This window comes from Elgaria multicarinata, chromosome 1, assembly GCF_023053635.1.
Source record: "Elgaria multicarinata webbii isolate HBS135686 ecotype San Diego chromosome 1, rElgMul1.1.pri, whole genome shotgun sequence".
NCBI lineage: Eukaryota > Metazoa > Chordata > Lepidosauria > Squamata > Anguidae > Elgaria > Elgaria multicarinata.
In genome coordinates, this window is record NC_086171.1 from 199666328 (window position 1) to 199688088 (window position 21761).

Here is a 21761-nt window from a genome sequence, read left to right on the forward strand (position 1 = left end):
ACTTTCTCCCATGGCAGTGGATGCTGGTGGCTCTGTTGTCAATAAGGCAGCGTGCCTTCGGCCGTGTCTTGATGGCGGCACATTGGTGCCACGAGCCCTTGATCCACTGCATTTGCATTCCTTCTCGCTATCCACATGGGAAAGAGCACAAGTGCAGGGTTTGCTGGAAGGAGCCACCACGCCTGCTGTGCCCATCATTTCACTGGCACTGGGACATGTCTGCCCCCCCCCCAGTTTTTAAAGGCGCTTTTTTTTTTTTTTTTGCATTTATGCACCTCTCCAATGTGGCATCCTTCAACCATGCCAGAGAGATGCAGAGCCATTATTCTATGGGTGGCTCACATTGCGCCATCCCCAGCTCCTTTCTCTTTCCCCTGCCTGCCTGCCTGCTGCTCATATTGCGAAATTTCCCCCTATTCCTTTCCATTAAAAAAAAAAGACTGAGAGAACAACAAAAAGGGAAATGAAGGAGGGTGGAATGTGTGCTTGTGTCCCTCACCTCTCCAGCCAAGAGAGACCAATCAGGGGTCGCCATTGGCTGGGGCACGCCTCCGCCACAGCTCCGAAGCAAGGCAACAGACAGCAGATGCCGTCATCACCTCGGTCCAACTGGGAAAAGTCATGGTAAGTACACAACTTTTAAAAATCGGAGCATGAGGGGAATGCCCTGGGAAGGCTCCATGATGGCAGCTGAGTCATAACTGACCTGCCACCACTGTGGGTCCACCCTGGGGCAAACCCCTGGTCAAGATGTACCCTTTCATTCACAACTCTAAAGGAGCTATCCAAGGTGCTGAACCTATTTTGGAAATAGGATTCATCACTTTGAATAGCTCCTTTCGAGTTCTGACTTGTTCTGACTGAAACCCACCCACAGCGGATTCACTGCCCCGTGACTTCAGAGGCATCAGCCTCGCTGCCCCAGGGGGGATAATTATTATTATTATTTATTTATTTATATAGCACCATCAATGTACATGGTGCTGTACAGAGTAAAACAGTAAATAGCAAGACCCTGCCACATAGGCTTACAATCTATGCGCAGTGTGCAAAGCCTCAGGGACTCAGCCATATGGCACCTTCCCCCATCGGGGAGGACAGCACCAGAGTGAAGCATTCCTCCAGCTGGTGCTTCAGGTGGGGTGCCTTTGTTGCATGCAAGCTTTTGCAGACAGCCCACAGCCAGCAGAGCCAGTTCCTAGAGGAAGTGCAGGCTGGATCTCAAGCTGGTGTTTTGGCAATGATGTCATTACAGATTCTGTAATGACACTAAAGTAGAAGCGAAAGGGCAGTTTAAAAATCTTGCACCATACTACTCAATGATATTTCCGCAAGCCAGAAAGCAAGTACTGCCCTCCTAATGCGGCATCGCTTGGAATACCAGCCGAGCTATGAAATAAACATTGATAGCCATGGGCCACAACAAACCAAGTTCATAAATAGGTGCATGATGTCATTCTGTGCTCTCTGGGTGTTCAAAAGTACATGATGCCATCCCTGTTTTAGAAGGGGGATTATTGAGATGGTACCTGATGCTGTCATGGAAGGCAGGAGGGCCAATAAACTGAAGCTGCATCTTGGTAAGATAGTGGCCCAGTGGGTAAGTGGACCTCACGTCTGGGAAATAAGTGAAATGCTTGTTTTGGATGGAGTTGCACACCCTCTGAAGAAGCAGACACATAGCCTCGAAGGATTCCAGGCTTCATCTTGAATACTGAGTCCAGTTCTGGGCATCATGCTTCAAGAAGGATGCAGACAAGCTGGAGTGTGTTCAGAGGAGGGCAATGAGGGTGATCAGGGGTCTGGAAACAAAGCCCTATGAAGAGAGACTGAAAGAACTGGGCATGTTTAGCCTGGAGAAGAGAAGATTGAGACATGATAGCACTCTTCAAATACTTAAAAGGTTGTCACACAGAGGAAAGCCAGGATCTCTTCTCAATTATTCCAGAGTGCAGGACACGGAATAATGGGCTCATGTTACAGGAAGCGAGATTCCAGCTGGACATTAGGAAGAATTTCCTGACTCTTAGAGCAGTACAACAATGGAACCAATGACCTAGGAAGTCGTGGGCTCTCCCACACTAGAAGCATTCAAGATGCAGCTGGACAGCCATCTGTCAGGTATGTCTTAAGGTAGATTCCTGCATCGAGCAGAGGATTGGACCTTATAGGCCCCTTCCAGCTCTACTATTCTATGATTCTATGATTCTATTCCTAGATCCAGCATTGTCACTGGAAGCACAAGTGGATGGAATGGCCAGCAGTGCCTTTCATTAATTTGGCTGGTATGCCAGCTATGACTGATCCTGGACAGGAATAGTTTAGCCACAGTGTTCCGTACATTGGTAACCTTGTGGTTAGATTATTGCTATGTGCTCTATGAGGGGTTGGCCTTTGGTCTGGTCTGAAAGCTGCAACTGGTGTAGAATGTAGTGGCTGGGCTGCACACTGCAGCAGCCAATCATGAGCATGTTTAAGAAGACAGATTTAAGTTTAGGTCTCCTCTTTTATAGAGGGCATTCCTCCATTTCAAAGGCTGCTGGAGGGCCAGCCTCTAACTGAAGGCAACCTCGATTGGAATGGCTGCCAAGTCCAAGCCCAGCTTAAAGACGATTAAAAGCAAAATGTGAGAGCTGGGCCTTGAACTTTCCCATTCATAGGTAGCTCCTAGAAAGCAAGCTGAGCAAGGCACACAGGTCACCTGGACACAGTCATCCACACCACAGTGAGATCCAATGCATTTCTGTTTCAATGATAAGCATTATTTCTAAACGTCCATCAATACATAGCAACTAGCAGGTGCAAAAGTTATGCAAATCACTCTCCTCTTTTCTTTTTCTTTTCTTTTTGGTGATTCATAACTGACCACCCTCAACAGAAAGGCGTTCAGCTGGCACTTGGAGGAACTGTTCCTCCAAGCATTGGTTGAATTCAGTAGAGTGGACAGAAAGGAGGACACAGCTCCAGAATCTTTAACAGTTATATAGAAAAGGGATTTTCAGCAAGTGTCATTTGTATATATGCAGAACCTGGTGAAATTCCCTCTTCATCTCCACAGTTAAAGCTGCAGGAGCCCTGCCCTCTTTTGTAGACACCCAGTAGTATGTAAAGAAGTATTTCCTTTTAACTGTGCCGAATCTCCCAACATTGAGCTTCATTAGCTGACCCTGGAGTATAAGAAATCATGGACCTCATTACCAGTGCCTATGTCCAGAGAAGTACTAAACCCACCACCCACCCCAAAAGGCATGATCTAGGTCCTACTATGTGCATAAAGCTCCAAAGGCACTTTTCTGAGCTCTCTCCTCTCATTGGTCCTCAACCAGCCATGGTCTCCCCACAATGTACCCAGCCAGCGCCAACAAGAGTTATTCATAATTTCGCTCCTAGATCCATGTGCATACTCATTAGGGGTGTGCACGGACCCCCCGCTCCGCCCCGCTGTTAGCAGAACCACCTCCATTTTTAACAGGAAACTGTAAAATCTCCATTGCACACCAAGCAAAATGTCATAATGCCCTGTATGAGAATGTCTCCTTGTGTGCGTCCTTGCATCCTTGATTACTAATATAAACAAGAGTCCTGGCTCCAGCTGTCTGTGTCGAAGTTAACTTCTATAACTTACTGTCAGGCCAAAGGTATTGTTTACAGGACTGTTTAGCATAATTAGCTATGCACCAGTGTTATGTTCTGATTGGTTAATGCTGCTACTGGGCCCTGCCCCTTGAAAGCTTTAATACTGTACCATATTCCCTATGTCTTTTGTCTGATTGCTCCCTTTGAAGAGACCAGGCCTTGATTACTAATCAATAAAGCGCTTTTGAACCCTCTGTCACTGGAATGGTGGAGTCGTGCTTAAGGGCTGTTTGGATCTCGTCCTTGGGTGAAAAGAACATTGATCTAACACCGCGGGCCGATCCGAAAATTTCGGATCGGCCCGCTCCGCTCCGTGCCGCTCTGCCCATACTCCGCTCCTCTTCGCCGCGGAGCTCTGGCTCCGAATCGGAGCTCCGCAGTGGAGGGGAGTGGCACCAGGTAAGGCCAGGAGAGGAGGGCGGGGGGGTTACCGGGTAAGGGACCAAGGGGAGGGGGGCCTTACCTGCCTCCGTCCGCGGTCCGTCGGCTTCTTCAATTGAGCCCGCGGTTCAATGACTGTAGGTTGCAAGTGCAGCCTAGACTTCCTGGTTGAACCACGGGCTCAATTGAAGAAGCCGACGGACCGCGGATGGACGCAGGTAAGGGAGAGGAGGGGGGGTTACCGGGCCTTGCCGCTGTCGCCACATGGGCGACAGCGACAGTGGCAGGGCCCGGTAAACCCCACTTACCTTTCCAGCAGAGCTCCGGATCGAGGCGAAGGATTCGCCTTCACCTCGATCTTCTTCGCCACGCTCCGCCGGTCCCCCAATCCTCTCCGCCTCCGCCTTAAGGGCAGGCAAAGCCCCCCTCTCCGCTTCTAATTCGCCGGTCCGATTAGAAGCGGAGCACATCCCTAATACTCATGCTTATTGTGGGTGTATGCAGTGCATTGTGGACCTTAAGCAAAGAAGCCACTGGGCAATTATATATAAGGCACAGAAAGGCTTCACATTTATGTGGGTGTGTTGCTGTGCAGGTCTGTGAAGATATTGCTGTTATCCTTATCCATAATGAGGCTCTCTTTTGTGAACCGTTAATCATGGAGGCATAGGCAAAAACTAAGCTCATTTAACTCCCATCGATTTCAACAGGGAAGGTTAAGCACCTGCTTAACATCAGCCTGATTCTGATCATGGTATCTGACAGTCTCCAATAAGGGATTCACCAAAAAGTTGCATCGTGTAAGGCAAAAATATGTTTGTTTTGAACACTCTAGATCCTGACTAGAAATGTTGTATAACTCGCAATGCCAGCCTTGTGAACAATGCCAGCCTTCCTCTGCAGCCATCCCATGCATGTCCCAAATCTGCTCTGGAGAGTTGGTGGACTTCCAAGAGTGGATTTGGTGTGTTCAGGGGGCTGTAGAGGGGCAGAGGGGAATGGAAATCCCAATTACACAACTGGAAGTTCCATCTTAGCAATGCTTGATTTAGCCCCTTGTGATCTCAAAAACTTCCTGAAATCTATTTGCATCTGCCAACTTGAGCACTAGCTATTTCTCCAGTTTCTATCTAATACATTTTGTTGTTTAGGCTTAAGATATTTGATATACTTCCTCCCTCATCAATATGGTTGCATTTAAACTGTTTCCATTTACAACAGTTATTCATCAGTCATTATCTAACTATTTAAAATAGATAGGAAAGAAGGAAGGAAGGCAGGAAAGGAAAGGAAGGAAGAAAATACAGACAAATATGATTTTAAATCAACGTACCTGGATTGTTTGGCTCTGGTAGACTTTAATTACATGGAAATTAAAACTGTAAATTCCTTTTCTTGGTGCTACAAAGACAGACTCCAATGTAAAGAAATTGCCCACATTTACAAGGATCTACAAATCAAAGAAAAAACAAAAATTAATGGACGCATTCAGTGTTCTGGAAAAGAATAGCAATAATCTGCAATAGAAACAAGATTTCATACCATGCTTACTCACATCTAAAGTTGAGGTGGTGTGTGTGTGTGTGTGTGTGTGTGTTTTAATTTCTTTGTTTATACTCATATAAACAATTTATATACTAATTAGTATAATAATATACTAATATAAACAATTATACACCAAATTTAATTATTCTGATGTATTATACATGGCATTACAATTTGCTGACACAGACAATATTTATTTTCCACAAGATTAAACTGCCCTAGAAATTCCTTTCTAAGATTGAAATTCTAGGCAGCCTTAGTTGAGAGGAAGCCTAAATTAAATCCATAGGGGCTTGCTTCTGAGCCTGCTTGGATAGCATCACACTGTGTGTGGTTTGTACAGCTATCTCAGAAGCTCCTGAGTCCCAACCAAAGCTCTTGCTGAGTTTGAAGCATGTGCGTCATCTTGTCACAGTGAGAGGACTTGCTGGTGTATTTAAAATCTATTTGCAGCACATTTTTCAAAGCACTCTGGTGACATAGCCTCACCAAAGTAGCCAGGCAGGCACAATCAAAGCAACCTGGACACCAACAGCTACATCAGCAGAACATTAGCAGCACAGTGATATGATGTTACAGCAGCACTGCAGTGATGCAGCGCAATGCCTCTGACACTGTAGAATCCCAGATCCCAGATCCAGAGCACAAAACTGAAATAAACCACTAACTTCCAAATGCTACATATTTGCTAGACAGGAACGTCAACTGATCTCAATGGAGCACAGAAACAAATTGGAGAGTCCCCTGATTTTGTAGGAGTCAAAGGCATGTGTACACATTCACTAGTAACCATATGCACATGATATCACGTGTGTAACTGCCAGTGTACATGCATATCTCATTCCTGCCATTCTTCCACACCCTTTTTCAAATCCATATGTTCATTTCCTTATGCATAGCATATTCATCTGAATGCACAAATCAGAATGATGCATTTCCTGTTCACCACTCAGAATACGTCTTGCTAAACCTGAGCTATATGAATGTTTCTTTTCTTATGATGAATCTGATCAGGTGATTTCTTCCAAGCGTAAGAATTCAGAAACTTATTCAAAGCTCCCCAGTTTGAAATAGTTTCTCCATTCACTTCAGTGGAGATGGCAGCTCCACTGAATGTGCACATGGAACCTCCCTTTCTATTAAAATGAATGGAAAAGCCCATTTGCTCAGCATCGTCACTTGCACATCAAAGCAAGCAAAGGGTTCTGGAACCAGGGGACTAATAACCATTGAGAAGGACTGTAGGTATAATCAGCTAAGAAATGTAAGCTCCTCCTGTGACTCTTTCGAACATGTATCCTGGCCTTTCCATAGCTGCCTGGGATCCCATACACTTGGCTGGTTTGTAAGTAATGGGTGCAATCAACAGAAAGTCAGGCTTGTTTAAGCCCTATTGATTTTAATGGGATTTATTCTTCAGCCCTAACCACCACCCTTTAAAATTAGCCTCATTGATTTCAAAAGAAGTTTAACTGGATTCGGGCTGCAATCTTTAACTGGACAAACAGCTCTATCAATTCCAATGGAGTTTAAGCACGTCTAGCTACTTCAAGGAACAGCTTCTGACTTTTAAGCCCCCTGGTGCCTGGATAACTTAGGGGGCATTTTCCTTATATGTGCCTCCCCTTCTCCTGCTTCTCCATAGATTAGATTTTAGAAGGAACACCATCGGGTCTTCTGAGATGTATTGCCCACTCTCTCAAATACACTGACTTGGTAGCACTTGAGAAGAACCTAAGAAGAGTCATGCTGAATCAGCCCAAAGACCTGTCTAGTCCAGCAATCACACAGTGGCCAACCAGCTGTCTATGGGGGGTTTGCATGTTGGATATGTGTGCAATAATACACTCCCACCCATGTTCCCCAGCAACTAGTATACATAGGCATGCTGCTTCTGATACCAGAGGTCATAGAATAATAAAACAGTAGAGTTGGAAGGGGGCTATAAGAATATAAAGTCCAACTCCCTGTTCAGTGCAGGAATCTACCTCAAAGCATACCTGACAGATGGTTGTCCAGCTTCCTCTTGAATGCTTCTAGTGTGGGAGAGCTCACTACCTCCCTAGGGAATTGGTTCCATTGTGATACTGCTGTTAGAGTCAGGAAGTTTTTCCTGATGTCCAGCCGGAATCTGGCTTCCTGTAACTGCATCTTCCGTGTCCTGCACTCTGGGATGATTGAGAAGAGATCCTGCCCCTCTCAGGTATTTGAAGAGTGCTCTCATAATTCCCTTCAGCCTTCTGTTCTCAAAGCTAAACATGCCCAGTCAGTCTCTCCTCATAGGGCTTTGTTTCCAGACCCTTGATCAACCTTATTGCCCTCCTCTGAACCCCCTCCAAATTGTCTGCATCCTTCTTGAAGTGTGGTGCCCAGAACTGGACACAATTCTCAAGATGAGGCCTAACCAGTGCTGAATAGAGGGGAACCAGTACCTCATGCAATTTGGAAGCTATACTTCTATTAATGCAGCCCAAAATAGCATTATTATTATTATTATTATATTATTTTTTGCAGCTACATCACACTGTTGGTTCATATTCAGCTTGTGATCTACAACAATTCCAAAATCCGTCTCACTTTTAGTATTGCTGAGCCAAGTATCCCCCATCTTGTAACTGCATTTTGTGTCATCTGCAAATTTGATAAGCATTCCCTGCACCTCCTCGTCCAAGTCATTAATAAAAATGTTGAAGAGCACTGGGCCCAGGACTGAGCCCTGTGGTACCCTGCTAGTTACCTCCCCCCAGTTTGAGATGGTACCAGTGATTAGCACTCTTTGGCCTTAGCTAGACCTACCTTATAGTCTACGATGGACGAGGGAAGATCTCACATTGTAATTAATGGAAGATCCCTCCTCCGTTTACACATGAGGTGCAGTGACCTCAGGAAGAGAGGTGTGGCACACACCATTTTTTATTTTTAAAGGAACAGGAGCGCATGAATGGTTGTGCACAAAGGTAGATCCTTTTTTAAAAAATAAGTTCATTTCCCCGCTCCCCGCACCCTACCCCCAATGGGCACAGCTCCTCACACAGAGCCAGGTCTAATGGTGGCAACGGGCCACACGTTCTACGGTCTCGGCCTCAGCCCGGGACCATGGAAAAAGTGAGCCTAAATGGGAGGGCGAGATCCCGGAGCAAGGGAGGGATCATCCCTCCCTGATCCAGGGATCCCCTGTGCATCATGTGGATGCACAGGGACGATCCCAGTGTTTGTCCCGGGATTTCACCCAGTCTAGCTAAGACCTTTGAGTCTGATTCTGTAGCCAACTGTGGATCCACCGAATAGTTGTTCCATCTAGCCCACTTTTAGTTAGTTTGTTGATCAGCATGCCATGTGGTACTTTGTCAAAAGCTTTGCTGAAGTCAAGGTATATTATGTCCACAGCATTCCCACAGTCCACAAGGGAGGTTACCTGATCGAAGAATGAGATCTGATTAGTCTGGCAGGATTTGTTCTTGACAAATCCATGCTGGCTTCTAGAAATCGCTGCATTGTTTTCAAGGTGCTTATAGATAGACTGCTTTATAATCTGCTCCAAAAGTTTCCCCAGGGATTGATTTCAGTGTAACTCATCTATAGTTTCAGGTGCCTCCTTTTTGCCCTCTTTGAAGAGAGGAACAACGTTAGCCCTCCTCCAGTCATCCGGAACTTCACTCATCTTCCATGATTTTGCAAAGATAATAGACAGTGGTTCTGAGGTATCATATAGTCATCAGGACTAGTAGCCACCAATAGCCTTAAACTCCAAGAATTTATCTAACTGGTGTACATACTAGGGATGTGCTCCGCTCCGATTAGGAGCGTAGAAGCAGTAGCGGATTGGCCTGCTCCGCCTTACCCAGAGGCGGAGTAGGAGCGGACCGCGGACCCCCTAGAAGCAAGGCGAAGAGAAGCGACCATTTTTCGGAGCTCCGAGTTCAGGCGGAGCGCTCCGGTCGCCATCTTGAAAACATTTCGCCATAGGATTGCATTGTGGCAAATAATCGCGCATAACTACGTTGTTTTTGAAGCTATCATTCTGGAAATTCTTGTGCACAGAGAGTCGTGGATGGGGGTCATTTTGAGACCACTCTCAACTTTCTGCGTTGTCTGGGTCGCGGGCTATATTTTTGTGAAAATCGGGTCAACCGCGCGGCTCAAACTGCGTTTTCGGCTTTTCGCCCATAGGATTGCATTGAGGGAAAGAATCGGGGATAACTGGGGGGGGGTTAAGCTATCGTTCTGGAAATTCTTGTGCACAGAGAGTCGTGGATGGGGGTCATTTTGAGACCACTCTCAACTTTCTGCATCGTACGGGTCGCGGGCTATATTTTTGTGAAAATCGGGTCAACCGCGCGGCTCAAACTGCGTTTTCGGCTTTTCGCCCATAGGATTGCATTGAGGGAAAGAATCGGGGATAACTGGGGGGGGGTTTAAGCTATCGTTCTGAAAATTCTTGTGCACAGAGAGTCGTGGATGGGGGTCATTTTGAGACCACTCTCAACTTTCTGCATCGTACGGGTCGCGGGCTAGACGTTTTTAAAAAATCGGCGGGAAAAATACCTTTTTCAAAGGGCTGAGGGGCAGAGTCAGCTCCCGGTCATGATGATCCCAAAGTTGGAGGAGGGCATAGGCAAAACAGGTAACTTGGGATTCTGGGAAACTTCCCTTTCTTCATCTGAACGGGCTTTTCCCCGTGTTTTTTAACACAGTAGCCCCACCAAATGCACAAACACAACCTGAAATCATATACTAAGCCAAGAATAAGAGATAGAAACACAGCACTGCTCCCCACCCTAACCTTGGGGAACAACTGAATCGATGTGGTGCAAGGGGATGAGCTCCCCTAGGGCATCTCATCGTGGACGTGCCCCCACTCTCTCCTGCACTGGAAGGCCATTAGAGCCTTCCAAAGAGAGTAAAACGGTGGAGCAATGCCTATCATGAGTTGAAGTGAATGGTCACTTTTCAGTGGTGGAGCAATGCCTGTTCTGAGTCGAAGTGAGCGTTTTACTTCTTCTCAGAGCTGTGGCTGTCAGTGTCTTGAACTGGCAGCTACTTCCCCCTCCCCCGGGCACGTCCCCCTATTGCTGGTAAAAGACAGATATAGCCTTTTAAAAAAAGTTCTTCTTGTTGTTTATTGAGCAACACTGCTGCTTTTAATTCCACCCCTCCTTTGTTTATTGATTGATTTATTCCATTTTATATGCATTACTGGCTTATCCTTGGCTCACTTCCTTATGCCCCCAGAAATGCCAGCTGCATGCCTGCCTGCCTTCCCTCCCTCCTCCCCTGCCCACCTCGCAGGGATGTTGTGTGTGGGGTGCCCGATTTTCAAAAATTCGCCAAAAATCAGGGGATGATGGGATTGCTTTGAAACTTGGCATGCGTGTGTATATCCCCATGAGGTGTCATGGTGCCAATCATGAGGTTTCTAACTTGAACAGAAAAAAAGTTGTATAATTTTTTAGCTTTCAATGCAAGCCTATGGGGGGGGGGAAACGGAGCTCCGGATCCGGATCCGGAGCTCCGGGCGGAGCGGAGCGGAAGTGGGCGGAGCGGGGGCGGGGCGGAGCGGCCCGATCCGGAAAATGGCGGATCTGCAAGTGAAGCGGAGCGGGGGGTCTGTGCACACCCCTAGTACATACGCTTACTGCCTCTGATACTAGAGGTAGGACATAGTCATAAGGACTAATAGCCATTGATAGCTTTCTCCACCAAGAATGTGTCTACCCCCTTTTACAACTATTCTAATTGGTGGACATCACTACACCTGGGGTAGCAAATTTCATAGTTTGACTATGTGCTGTGTGAAGAAGTCCTCCCTTTTATCTGTCCTGATTTTAATAATGTATTAGTTTTAAATGTTTTAATTAGTTATATGTATTTTATGGTGTTTGTATTTGTGTTGTACCCCACCTTGATCCAGAGGGAGAGGTGGGTAACAAATAAAATAATAATAATAATAATAATAATAATAATAATAATAATAATAATAATTCAGCTTCATGGGATGGCCCTGATTTCTAGTATTTTGAGAGAGGCAGAAAAATGTCTCCCTATCCACATTCTGCATAATTTTCTACACCTCTATTATGTCTCTCCTTCCTCACCAATATAGTCCCAAATGTAACCTTTCCTCATAGGAAAGCCCCTTGATCATTGTAGTTGCATTTCCCTGAACATTTTTTCCAAGTACAATATACTTTCTCAGGTGCACCATCAGCTAAAGACAGCTCCTTAGACAGTTGCTGGACTTGGAGGGGGTTGTGGCTGATGTTTTATTGGTCACCTTGTAGTGTTTGGTTTCATTTTCATTAACAGCATTCAATAGAGCCACCCCGGTTTCTCCTAATTTGAACCACATTGTGGATTCCTGAACATTTTACAAGCGGGGGGAAGCATAAGAGGTAGGGGGTGAGTCCCCTCCATGCCCTGTAATGTTAGCATTGCAAATTACTTGCCTGACTGCCTTGTTTGACTGGGACAAACTAGACTATGTTGCTTGTAAGGGTTCATCTACACCAAGCAGGGTATTCCACTATGAAAGTGATATGAAAGCAGTATATAAAAGGTAGGAGCCATACTACTGCTTTATAGTGGTACTGAAGTGCACTGACAACTGTTGCGGCCCATTGACACATCTACACCAAGCAGGATGTTGCACTATGAAAGTGGTATGAAAATGGTACATGGTATGTGCCATAGGCCCGAACAGTTGTCAGTGCATTTCAATACTGCTATAAAGCAGTAGTGTGGCTCCTGGCTTTTATATACCACTTTCATACTGCTTTCATAGTGGAATATCAGAGCCCTATTTTCAGGGATTCATTCAAACATTTCAGAATACCTAATAGCATCTGGGATTTGGCACATTATAGGTTTTCTATGTCCCACCACCACCACCACCCAAAAAAGGGCATTTTTAAAGAGCAGTGATTCAAAAAGAAATGGCTTGATGCAAGTATTCTCCTGTTCAGCCATGTGGTAAGAGTGTCCTGCATACATTGTATAATTCAATTAAGAAAAATTAATTAACTTGCAGATTACCAAGTTTCATTAAGGGCTTTCCATGTTCATTCAAGCTCCAAAATGCCAGGAAATTTCAGCTGCTAAGGCCACACCCTTAAGAGAAGTGTTATTTAGGCAATATGCATTTAAGCTCTGGCGTGGGCTGGTCCATGAAGTCACGAAGAGTCGGAAGCAACTGAACGAATAAACAACAAAAGGTATTTTATGCTGTGGTTAATTCTAGCTTCACCACTACCTTGGAGCTGGATAGCTGTCAACTGAAGATGTCAGTCAGTGGTGGTTTTAATGTGTTTTTATTTAATGTACTTTTAATGTGTTTTTATTTAATGTACTTTTAATGTGCTTTTATTCTGTTTTTATTTGATTTGTACACAGCTCCTAAATTCTTCAATGCGGAGTGGTATATAAATATTGTAAATGTATATTTAAAAAGTCCCAGGTTTGTCTGTTCACTCGAATGACATAGGGTCATTGCAACTGAAGCTACCTTGAAACAAACTACTGCTCAACATTGCAAGTACTCAACTGGCAATGTGGGGTAGTGGCTAAAGTGTTGGACTGGGAGTCAGGAGATCCAGGTTCTAGTCCCTACTCGGCCATGGAAACCCACTGGGTGACTTTGAGCCAGTCACAGACTCTCAGCCCAACCTACCTCAAAGGGTTGTTGTTGTGAGGATAAAATAGAGAGGAGGTAGATTGTGTATACCGTCTTTGGTTCCTTGGAGGAAAAAGGGAGGATATAAATATAATAAATAAATATCATTCATAAAGAAAGATAGAGTTGGGAGGGACCTGGAAGGTCATCAAATTCAACCCCCTGGCACAGATAAAGCATTTTCAAGCATCTATCTTTTTAGCCAATTGATGCTGCAATGCTATACCCACTTACCCAGGAGTAAACCACATTAAACTCAAACTCATTAAACTTCTACACCCTGCCCTCAGAGCCTTCTTCCTTCAGTGCTCCCTGAATTGCTGGAATTCCACCAGAGGGCTCCACTCACACTCCATTCTTCCCCCTCTCTCATCCTGCAAATATGAGTTTATGAAGCTCATAGGCTAAAATATTATTATTATTATTATTATTATTATTATTATTATTATTATTATTATTATCCCACCTTTTGCCCAATGCTGGGCCTCAAGGTGGCCTTACAAAGTTTAAAACATACATTGTGAGGGGGGGGGGGGACAAAACCATAAACGTTTAAAATACACAACAAAGTTATAAGATGGAGGGCCAGATTATTCTCCAAAGGCCTGCTGGAACAAACAAGTTTTAGCCTGCTTCTGAAAGCCCATCAAGGAGGGAGCCAGCCTAGCTTCCCCGGGAAGAGAGTTCCAGAGCACTGGAGCAGCCACCGAGAAGGCCCTCTCACATGTACCCACCAAGCGCGCCTGTGAAGATGGTGGGACTGAAAGAAGGCCTTCTCCAGAAGATCTTAAAGCACAGGCAGGCTCATAAGGGAGAATACGTTCTTTCAAATAACCTGGACCCGAGCCATATAGGGCTTTATAGGTCATAACCAGCACTTTGAATTGTGCCCGGAAACAGACTGGAAGCCAGTGGAGCTGTTTTTAACAGGGGAGTTGTGTGATCCCTGTAACCAGCCCCAGTCAACAATCTGGCTGCAGCTCTTTGAACCAGCTGGAGTTTCCGAACACTCTTCAAAGGCAGCCCCACGTAGAGCGTATTACAGTAATACAATCGGGATGTAACTAAGGCATGAGTCACCGTGGCCAGGTCCGACATCTCTAGGAACGGGCGCAGCTGGCGCACTAGCTTTAACTGTGCAAATGCACTGCTGGCCACCGTCGAAACCAGGGCATCCAGGCTCAGGGCTGAATCCAGAAGTACACCCAAGCTGCGGACCTGTGTCTTCAGGGGGAGTGTAACCCCATCCAACACACGCTGAATCCCTATTCAGCAAATAGAGTGAAAGATTATACTTTTTTTCCTAACCTACCAATACTTTATAGTTCTTTTAGGGCAAAGCACATACTATACCTTCTCCCTTATCTAAGATGACAAATAGTTTTCCAGAAACATGTAGACAGGAGTGATCTGATAAACATTGTTTACTTGGACTTCCAAAAGTCTTTTGACAAAGTCCCTCAACAAAGGCCTTAGCTAGACCTAAGGTTTATCCCGGGATCGTCCCGGGGTCATCCCTGTTCATGTAAATGACACACAGGATATCCCAGGCAGGGATGATCCCGGGATAAACCTTAGGTCTAGCTAAGGCCAAAGACTCCTGAGTAAACCATGCAGGAGAGGTCCTCTTATGGATTAGAAACTGGTTAAAGAACAGAAAGCAGAGAGTAGGAATAAATGGCAAATTCTTCCAGTGGAGGGGAGTAAATAGTGAGGTCCTACAGGGATCGGTATTGGGACCAATGCTTTTCAACCTGTTCATGATTGACCTGGAATTAGGAGTGAGCAGTGAAGCAGCCAAGTCTGCCAGTGATACCAAATTATTTCGGGTGGTGAAAACAAAAATAGATTGTGAGGCACTGAAAAAGGATCTCTCCAAATTGGGAGAATGTGCATCTAAAAATGTGGTTGAATGTGGGCAAATGTAAAGTGATGCACATTGGGGCAAGAAGAATCCCAACTTCAGGTATAACCTGATGGGATTTGAGCCAGCAGTGACCAACCAAGACAGAGATCTTGGGGTTGTGGTGGAGAGCTCAATAAAAATGTAAACCCAGTGTGTGGCAGCTGTAAAAACAAAAAAAGGAAAAGGAGGGGGAAGGCAAACTCCATTTTAGGCATAAACAGAAAAGGAATTAAGAATAAATTGCCAATATCATACTGCCTTTATACAAATCTATGGTGTGACCACACTTGGAATATTGTGTACAGTTCCGGTCACCATACTTTTTTTTTTTTTTAAAGATATTGTAGGGCTTAAAATGGTGCAGAAAAGGTCAATTAAAAAGATTAAGGGGCTGGAGCATCTGCCCTACAAGGGAAGGTTACAATAGCTCGGGTTGTTTAGCTTGGGGGGAAAAGTAGGATAAGGAGAGTGATGATAGAGGTGTACAAAATCATGCATGATGTGAAGAATGTGGACAAGGTGACATTTTTCTTCCTCTCTCAAAATACTAGAACCCAGGATCATCCCATGAAGCTGAATGGTGGGAAGTTCAGGACAGAAAAAAGGAAGGACTTCTTCACAAAGCACATAGTTAAACTATGAAATTCACTACCACAAGATGTGCAGATGGCCACCAATTTGGATAGTTGTAAAAGGGGGTTAGATACATTCTTGGAGGAGTAGGCTATCAATGGCTACTAGTCTTTATGGCTGTGTCGTACCTCTAGTATCAGAGGCAGTAAGCCTATGTGCATCAGTTGCTGTGGAATGTGGGTGGGAGTGTGCTGTTGCACTTGTGTCCTACTTGAGGCTTCCTGGTCAATAGCTGGTTGTCCACTGTGTGAACAGAATGCTGGATTAGATGGACCCTTGGTCTGAACCAGCATGGATCTTCTGATGTTCTTAAAAGATGTATGAACAGAGAAATGTTACTACAAAGTAAACCCCACGCTAGTCTATGGAAGAAAAACCAGACAATACCTGCCAAACCATTGGTGTGCACTCATCAAACTTTAAATTCCATTAAATAAGCCATTTCTTGCCCTTTCTACCTCAAAAACGACTTCTTCTACATCGCTATTTCAGATCACTGAGCCATTTTTTTCATTATAAGCTGTAGAACCTACACCCCCACCCCCAATTTCTAGTTATAATGGAGGGATGTGAGTCAGCTGACTCGCCCTTAACTGAGGGCCAAACTGCCACATGTTCGACCTACCTATGGAGATTTCAACCATTATGACTGCACCCTGGTACTGTTCAAATCAACACATCAGAAAGATTGCTTGCATCACCAAATAGTTATCTGCTCAATAAAGGTCTTCTTCAGTGCCAATGTCAATTAATGTTCGGTGTGAGGTTACACGGGTGTAGCACCTTCAGCCCTTACTTCATGACCTTATGACAGGATTACCTACCTACTTAGGTAGCTATCCTTCTCTGCTTTATTTGTCACTAATAGGGGCATCTTTGTTTAAAACAACGGCAGCCACCCTTATATAGAAAAGGCAGATGACTAAAGGTAAGGCATGAATTACGTTATCTCCCATTATCTGTGTCTCTTCTTTTGTGAAGAAGGCTTCCCTCTCCATTTTCCTAACTATTCTCTTAATTTAATAGTAAAGAAGGAATTAATGTTATTATTTTTAAATTAACGCTTAGTATTTTGGGGTAATGACTACTAAGCTGTTTATGGGAAGGGGCCACCATTTAGTGATACAGCTGCCTCTGTCTTTGAATTCCTACATAATGCCAGCTCTCTTTCTTCCAGCAAATCCCTCCTTCAAATTCCAACATTTCCTTGAAGCCTATAGCTTAACTCCTCATCCCTTACTGAACTGATGCCTAAGTACATATAGCGCCACTTCTTTACAGTCAATCTTGCTTGCTTTGCCTCTTCTTGCTTTTTTCTCCCTCCACGCACCTTTTGTCTCTCCTGGCTAAGGCTGTAATCCTATACCCACTTCCCTGGTAGTAAGCCACACTGAATTCAATGGGATGTACATCTGAGCAGACATTGCCCCGGTTCAGACAACACGCTAAACCATGCTGCTTAACCACAAAATGGTTAACGGAATGCATTGACCTTAATGCATTCTGTTAACCATTTTGTGGTTAAGCAGCATGGTTTAGCGTGTTGTCTGAACCAGGCCATTAATAGGATTATGCTGTTAGCTGGGTGGGAGAGTGCGTGGTTCACATGCGGAAGGTGCCAGGTTCAATCTCAGGCATCTCCAGATAGGGGCTAGTAGAGCAACCAACCTATAAACCCGGGGAGTCACTGCCAGTCAGTGTCAACAATTATAAGGCAGCTTCTGGTGTTCATACTACAGCCTTTGCTGAACAGATACCCTCCAGATGTTTTGGACTTCAAACCCCATCAGCCGCAGCCATCCTGGCTAATGGTCAGGAATTCTGGGGCTTATACTCCAAAACATCTAGAAGGCAACAGGTTGAGAAAGGCTGTGTGTAATACACTGAGCCTGTTAAGAAACTGAGTGAGAAATCAGGTAGTCCCTGCAGTCAAATCTCACCTCTGCCACAAACTCACCAGCTGGCCTGAAGCAAACTATGCTTTTCAGATTCTCATCTACAATAATGGTGCTGATAATACTGGCCTACCCTGCAGGGTTGTCATAATGACTGTGACAAGGTAATGCATGAAAAGTTCTCCGAAGAATCCTCTAAAGCTTAGACTGCTTTTTAATGTTTTAATGCCTTTTGCCTTGTTTTATGCTTAAATTATTCTGTTTTGTTTTTACCGTATCTTTTTTTTAAAAAACAGTTTGAGAAGTTTCCTTCTGGACACCATCCTAAAAGGTTTTGATGAAGGGCAGTTGTGTGTGTGTGTTTTAAAAAAATGAAAATAAAAATCAATCAATAAAAAGCTAAAACTGAAGTTTTATTCTTCTGGTACTTTTATATTCTAAGTAATTCAGGGCAGCGAGTTTATGTTTGAGATTATTAATCTGTGAAATGCCCTGTATACATTGATGGACTAATAATACTTTAATTTGTCCTATAATATGTAATTGTATATGAATGATTGATTGGTTAGTTGATTGTTATTGTTCTGCACACTTCCCTGGGATCCCTTCTGGATACATATAGCCATCTATACAAATAAATAAATAAAGCAAATGCATTGCATATAAGGTCTGTTGCCCATTCTCTACCAGATCTTTCATGAACTAGGAAAGGATTGTACCTAGAGTGTTGCTTCCAGTCTACATAGACCATGCTAAGCTACATGATCCACTGCAAGAAAACTCCATCACATATCCTACTCACTGGAAATCCAAAGGAAATATTTGCAGGACTTCTACCTTGGTCATTTACATGTTTCTTTATTCTCAGAAATGAAATACACTGTTGAAAGTGATCTGTGATTCAGCCTACAGCACCATGAGGCTTCAATGGGAAGCTAGTTGAAGCTGCAGTCTTTACACACACTTCCCTAAGAGTAGGTCCCATGAAATTCAGTGGTGGTTACTTCTGACCAGGCATGTTTAGGGTTACACTGTAAACTGGATTTGCCACTGTATACTGAAATCAGTAGAACCGCGTTCCAAATAAATGGGATTTGGGACTGGTTAGGGTGGGGATTGATTTCAGTTGTGGCATCCACTTCAAGTAATATATCCTGGCTTCTTGCTCAGCCTTGATTAGAATGAGTGTGAAGATATCAGAGTAAAATGTGAAGGCAAGGTGAGCGGGCAGGTTTGCACAGGAAAGCAGGAAGTTAAGAACATGGTAAGAAGAGGAGTAATTAATGATGTGGCATTTTCAGATGATATACAACTCGTAGGAGAGAGAAAAAACAACTCTTAAAATTCAAGGTGCATAACTGCTTCCTGAAGAGAGAGGAAAAAGCACTGTATCTTGTCTTGCACTTCCTTCCCATAGAAACAAGCAGCTGTCTGGTGTTTTGACCATTTCCAAGTCTCTTACATATCCACCTGTCTCCTGGCTTCTTGAAAAGGTTAATGGCAGTGTGACTGAGTGAGGTACAAGATTCCCAGAACTCTTTGTAGTCATGGGAGAGGTTGAAGATCCATCATTCTCTCAGAGAATATGCTTTGAAAGACTAAAGAGTAACTTATAGGGCTTAATTAAACCGCTGTGCTAATATTTGCAAAGACAGGCTCTTCCACCTGCTATCATGCATAATGAGAAGGGGCTGATAAAAAAAAAATAGCTGATGGCAGAGTATTAGACAATTCCCAAGAAGACACATAAATTTCAAACTGGAGCTGACACAACATAATTGCAATGCCTCTTTACCCTCCCCTTACATATGGGTCTGATCCTGCTAAAATTACACCCCTGTACATTGTATAGATTCCAATAGGAGAGATCGCCACACATGCTCTGAAATAAATGGACTTTTTTCAAAGTGACAAGATTGTATGATAGATAGATTTGAGGGGGGGGGAGAGAGAGAATTTTATTTCCTTTGCTGCAAAACAAACAATTCATATTTATAAATGACTTGATAAAACTGACTTTGGAGAGGGAGTGAATTACTCTTTCTATTTTGTCCAAAGACTGGATAAAGGAATTATTAAGGTCTATGTTTGAGGAGTAGGTTAGGAAGAAAAGAACAAGAACATGGAAACTCTTCTTCACAATATTGTAAAATTCTGCAGTGATGCAACTAAGGTGCAATGGATTTTTTCAAAGGATGGCCCCTGTGTTCCTCTTACCTGGCTGTTTGATTCCTCTATTCATGCTATTTTCACATCCTATTTATGCCACTGTGACTGCACCAGTACATTATGGATTACAAGCTGTGTCTAAAGACCAGATATGGATTTTGACACCTTATAAAGCTATAAAAGGTTCAAACTGCAGGGGGGAATATAGATACAAACCAAACAGGGATCTTCCAGGGAACTGGGAATTATTTTTGAACATCTTTATTTGAACACCCCATTTTATAACCTTAAAGAATTGCCACACATTTCCTTCAGATATAAACTTGTCTTAGAAATATTGCAGCCATAATCATAACTGGAAGTAAGCCCCATTAAGGACTTACTTCTGAGTAAATATTATTCAGATCAGGTTACAAGAGTGCAGAAACAATGTGACCTCTTCATTCTTCCACAATCTCTGCCTTCAGTAACTTCAAATCACCTGAACTGACTGCATTCCTGAATGGTCTGGTCCTCCTTTTTCTGATCTCTGATACAGACAACTTGTTTAAAAATCATGAGAATGTGGACTAATAGGAATGGAGATGGCAGGTTCTCCTTGTTTGCAAATGTCTAACTTTTGAAATTAAAAAAAAAGTCATAAGCCTTTAGTGTAGAGTGGGATAGTAGAAGTCAAAATCAATAAGTAATAAAACAAGTAGTTGGCTTCTCAAAGCAAAGCAGTCTGCATGCTCCTGGTTATTGCCTTATGATTGATTCAGTCCAAAGACTTCTAACATGCAAATGCAGACTCTCCCGGTAAAGTCAAATGGTTATCAAACTTCACCGGAAAGGAAGGAAATGAATCAATTGACCAAGAGTTTCCACCATCACTATAAGTTTCAGCCCATTGCTTTCAAAGGAGCATTAAAGAGTTCACAGATTGACTCTCACCTGTTGATCTCCACCTACTCTCCTGAAACGATCTCATTTCAGTGTCATGACCAGCTGCCTCCTAATAAACACACACACACACACACACACACACACACCATTTGTAATCTAACTTCCTCTCCCCAAGACAAAAAGCATTTCATCCCTTAGCCAAAACTAGGTTCCAAAATTCACTCTCCCCCACCCCAGTAGTGCACGAGAAAATAATTTGTGTGTCCACCTTTGGAAGACAAGGTGTTTCTTTGTTTTGTTTTGTTTTACCTGGTCGAAGTAGATTATCCTGGTTTTGTTGCTCATCTCGGAAGGTTCATGATTGGTACTCCTAACTGCCGAGAAAGCAACCTTAGAATTCGCAGCCCGTACGGAGATCCCCAGGGGAGAAGAAGAGGATCCTTTAGAATCAGTAGCCGGGTTGGAATCGCAAACTACCAAGCATTTCCCTTCTAGAACGATGGGCTCCGTGTCATTCTGCGCCCAGACCGAGAATGTGGGGAGAGCCAAAGCGAGGAGGACTGTAGGTACCATGGACAGCGCCCTGCTTGAAGCGCCCATGTTCAGCACCAAGAGAGCCGGACAGCGAACGCCTTTGCTTCGGAGCGCCCCGACAACGCCTCGCCTTCCGCCTCTCTCCACGCTTACACACACCACGCCACAAATCCAGCAACCAGCAGCCCTACCAGCAGCGGGAGGAAGAGAAGAAGAAGACGAAGAAAAACCCACCGCTCGCTACCAGCGCATCAGCATCAGGAGCTTCTTCTGCACACTTCCAGTATTTCCAGAAAAAAAAAGTCCGTCTGCCTTCTTGCCTGCTTGCCCTTTTGTTTTTGTCCTTTATAAAGCTCGCGAAAATACCGTTCCAAACACCTCCCAGACAAAATCAGCACTTCCCCGTGCCCCGTGCTTCGCCTTCCAACCCCCCCTCCACATCCAAGAGGAGAAGAGAGGGGGGGAAGCCCTAAGGTGAATTATTGATGGGGGGGGAGAGAGAGAGAGA

At 44.2% G+C, this 21761-nt stretch overlaps 1 protein-coding gene across 1 annotated transcript in view; it reads right to left on the reverse strand.

The window, feature by feature from the left end:
* CBLN4 (cerebellin 4 precursor) overlaps nt 1-21319 on the reverse strand; it is a 37495-nt gene extending 16176 nt beyond the window's left edge. The window contains exons 1-2 of the mRNA XM_063120528.1: nt 21029-21319; nt 5351-5467 (exon numbers count right to left, since the gene is read on the reverse strand). Of these exons, the coding sequence (XP_062976598.1) occupies nt 5351-5467; nt 21029-21319 (408 nt within the window). The remainder of the gene's footprint in view (nt 1-5350; nt 5468-21028) is intronic.
* Nucleotides 21320-21761: the final 442 nt, after the last annotated feature.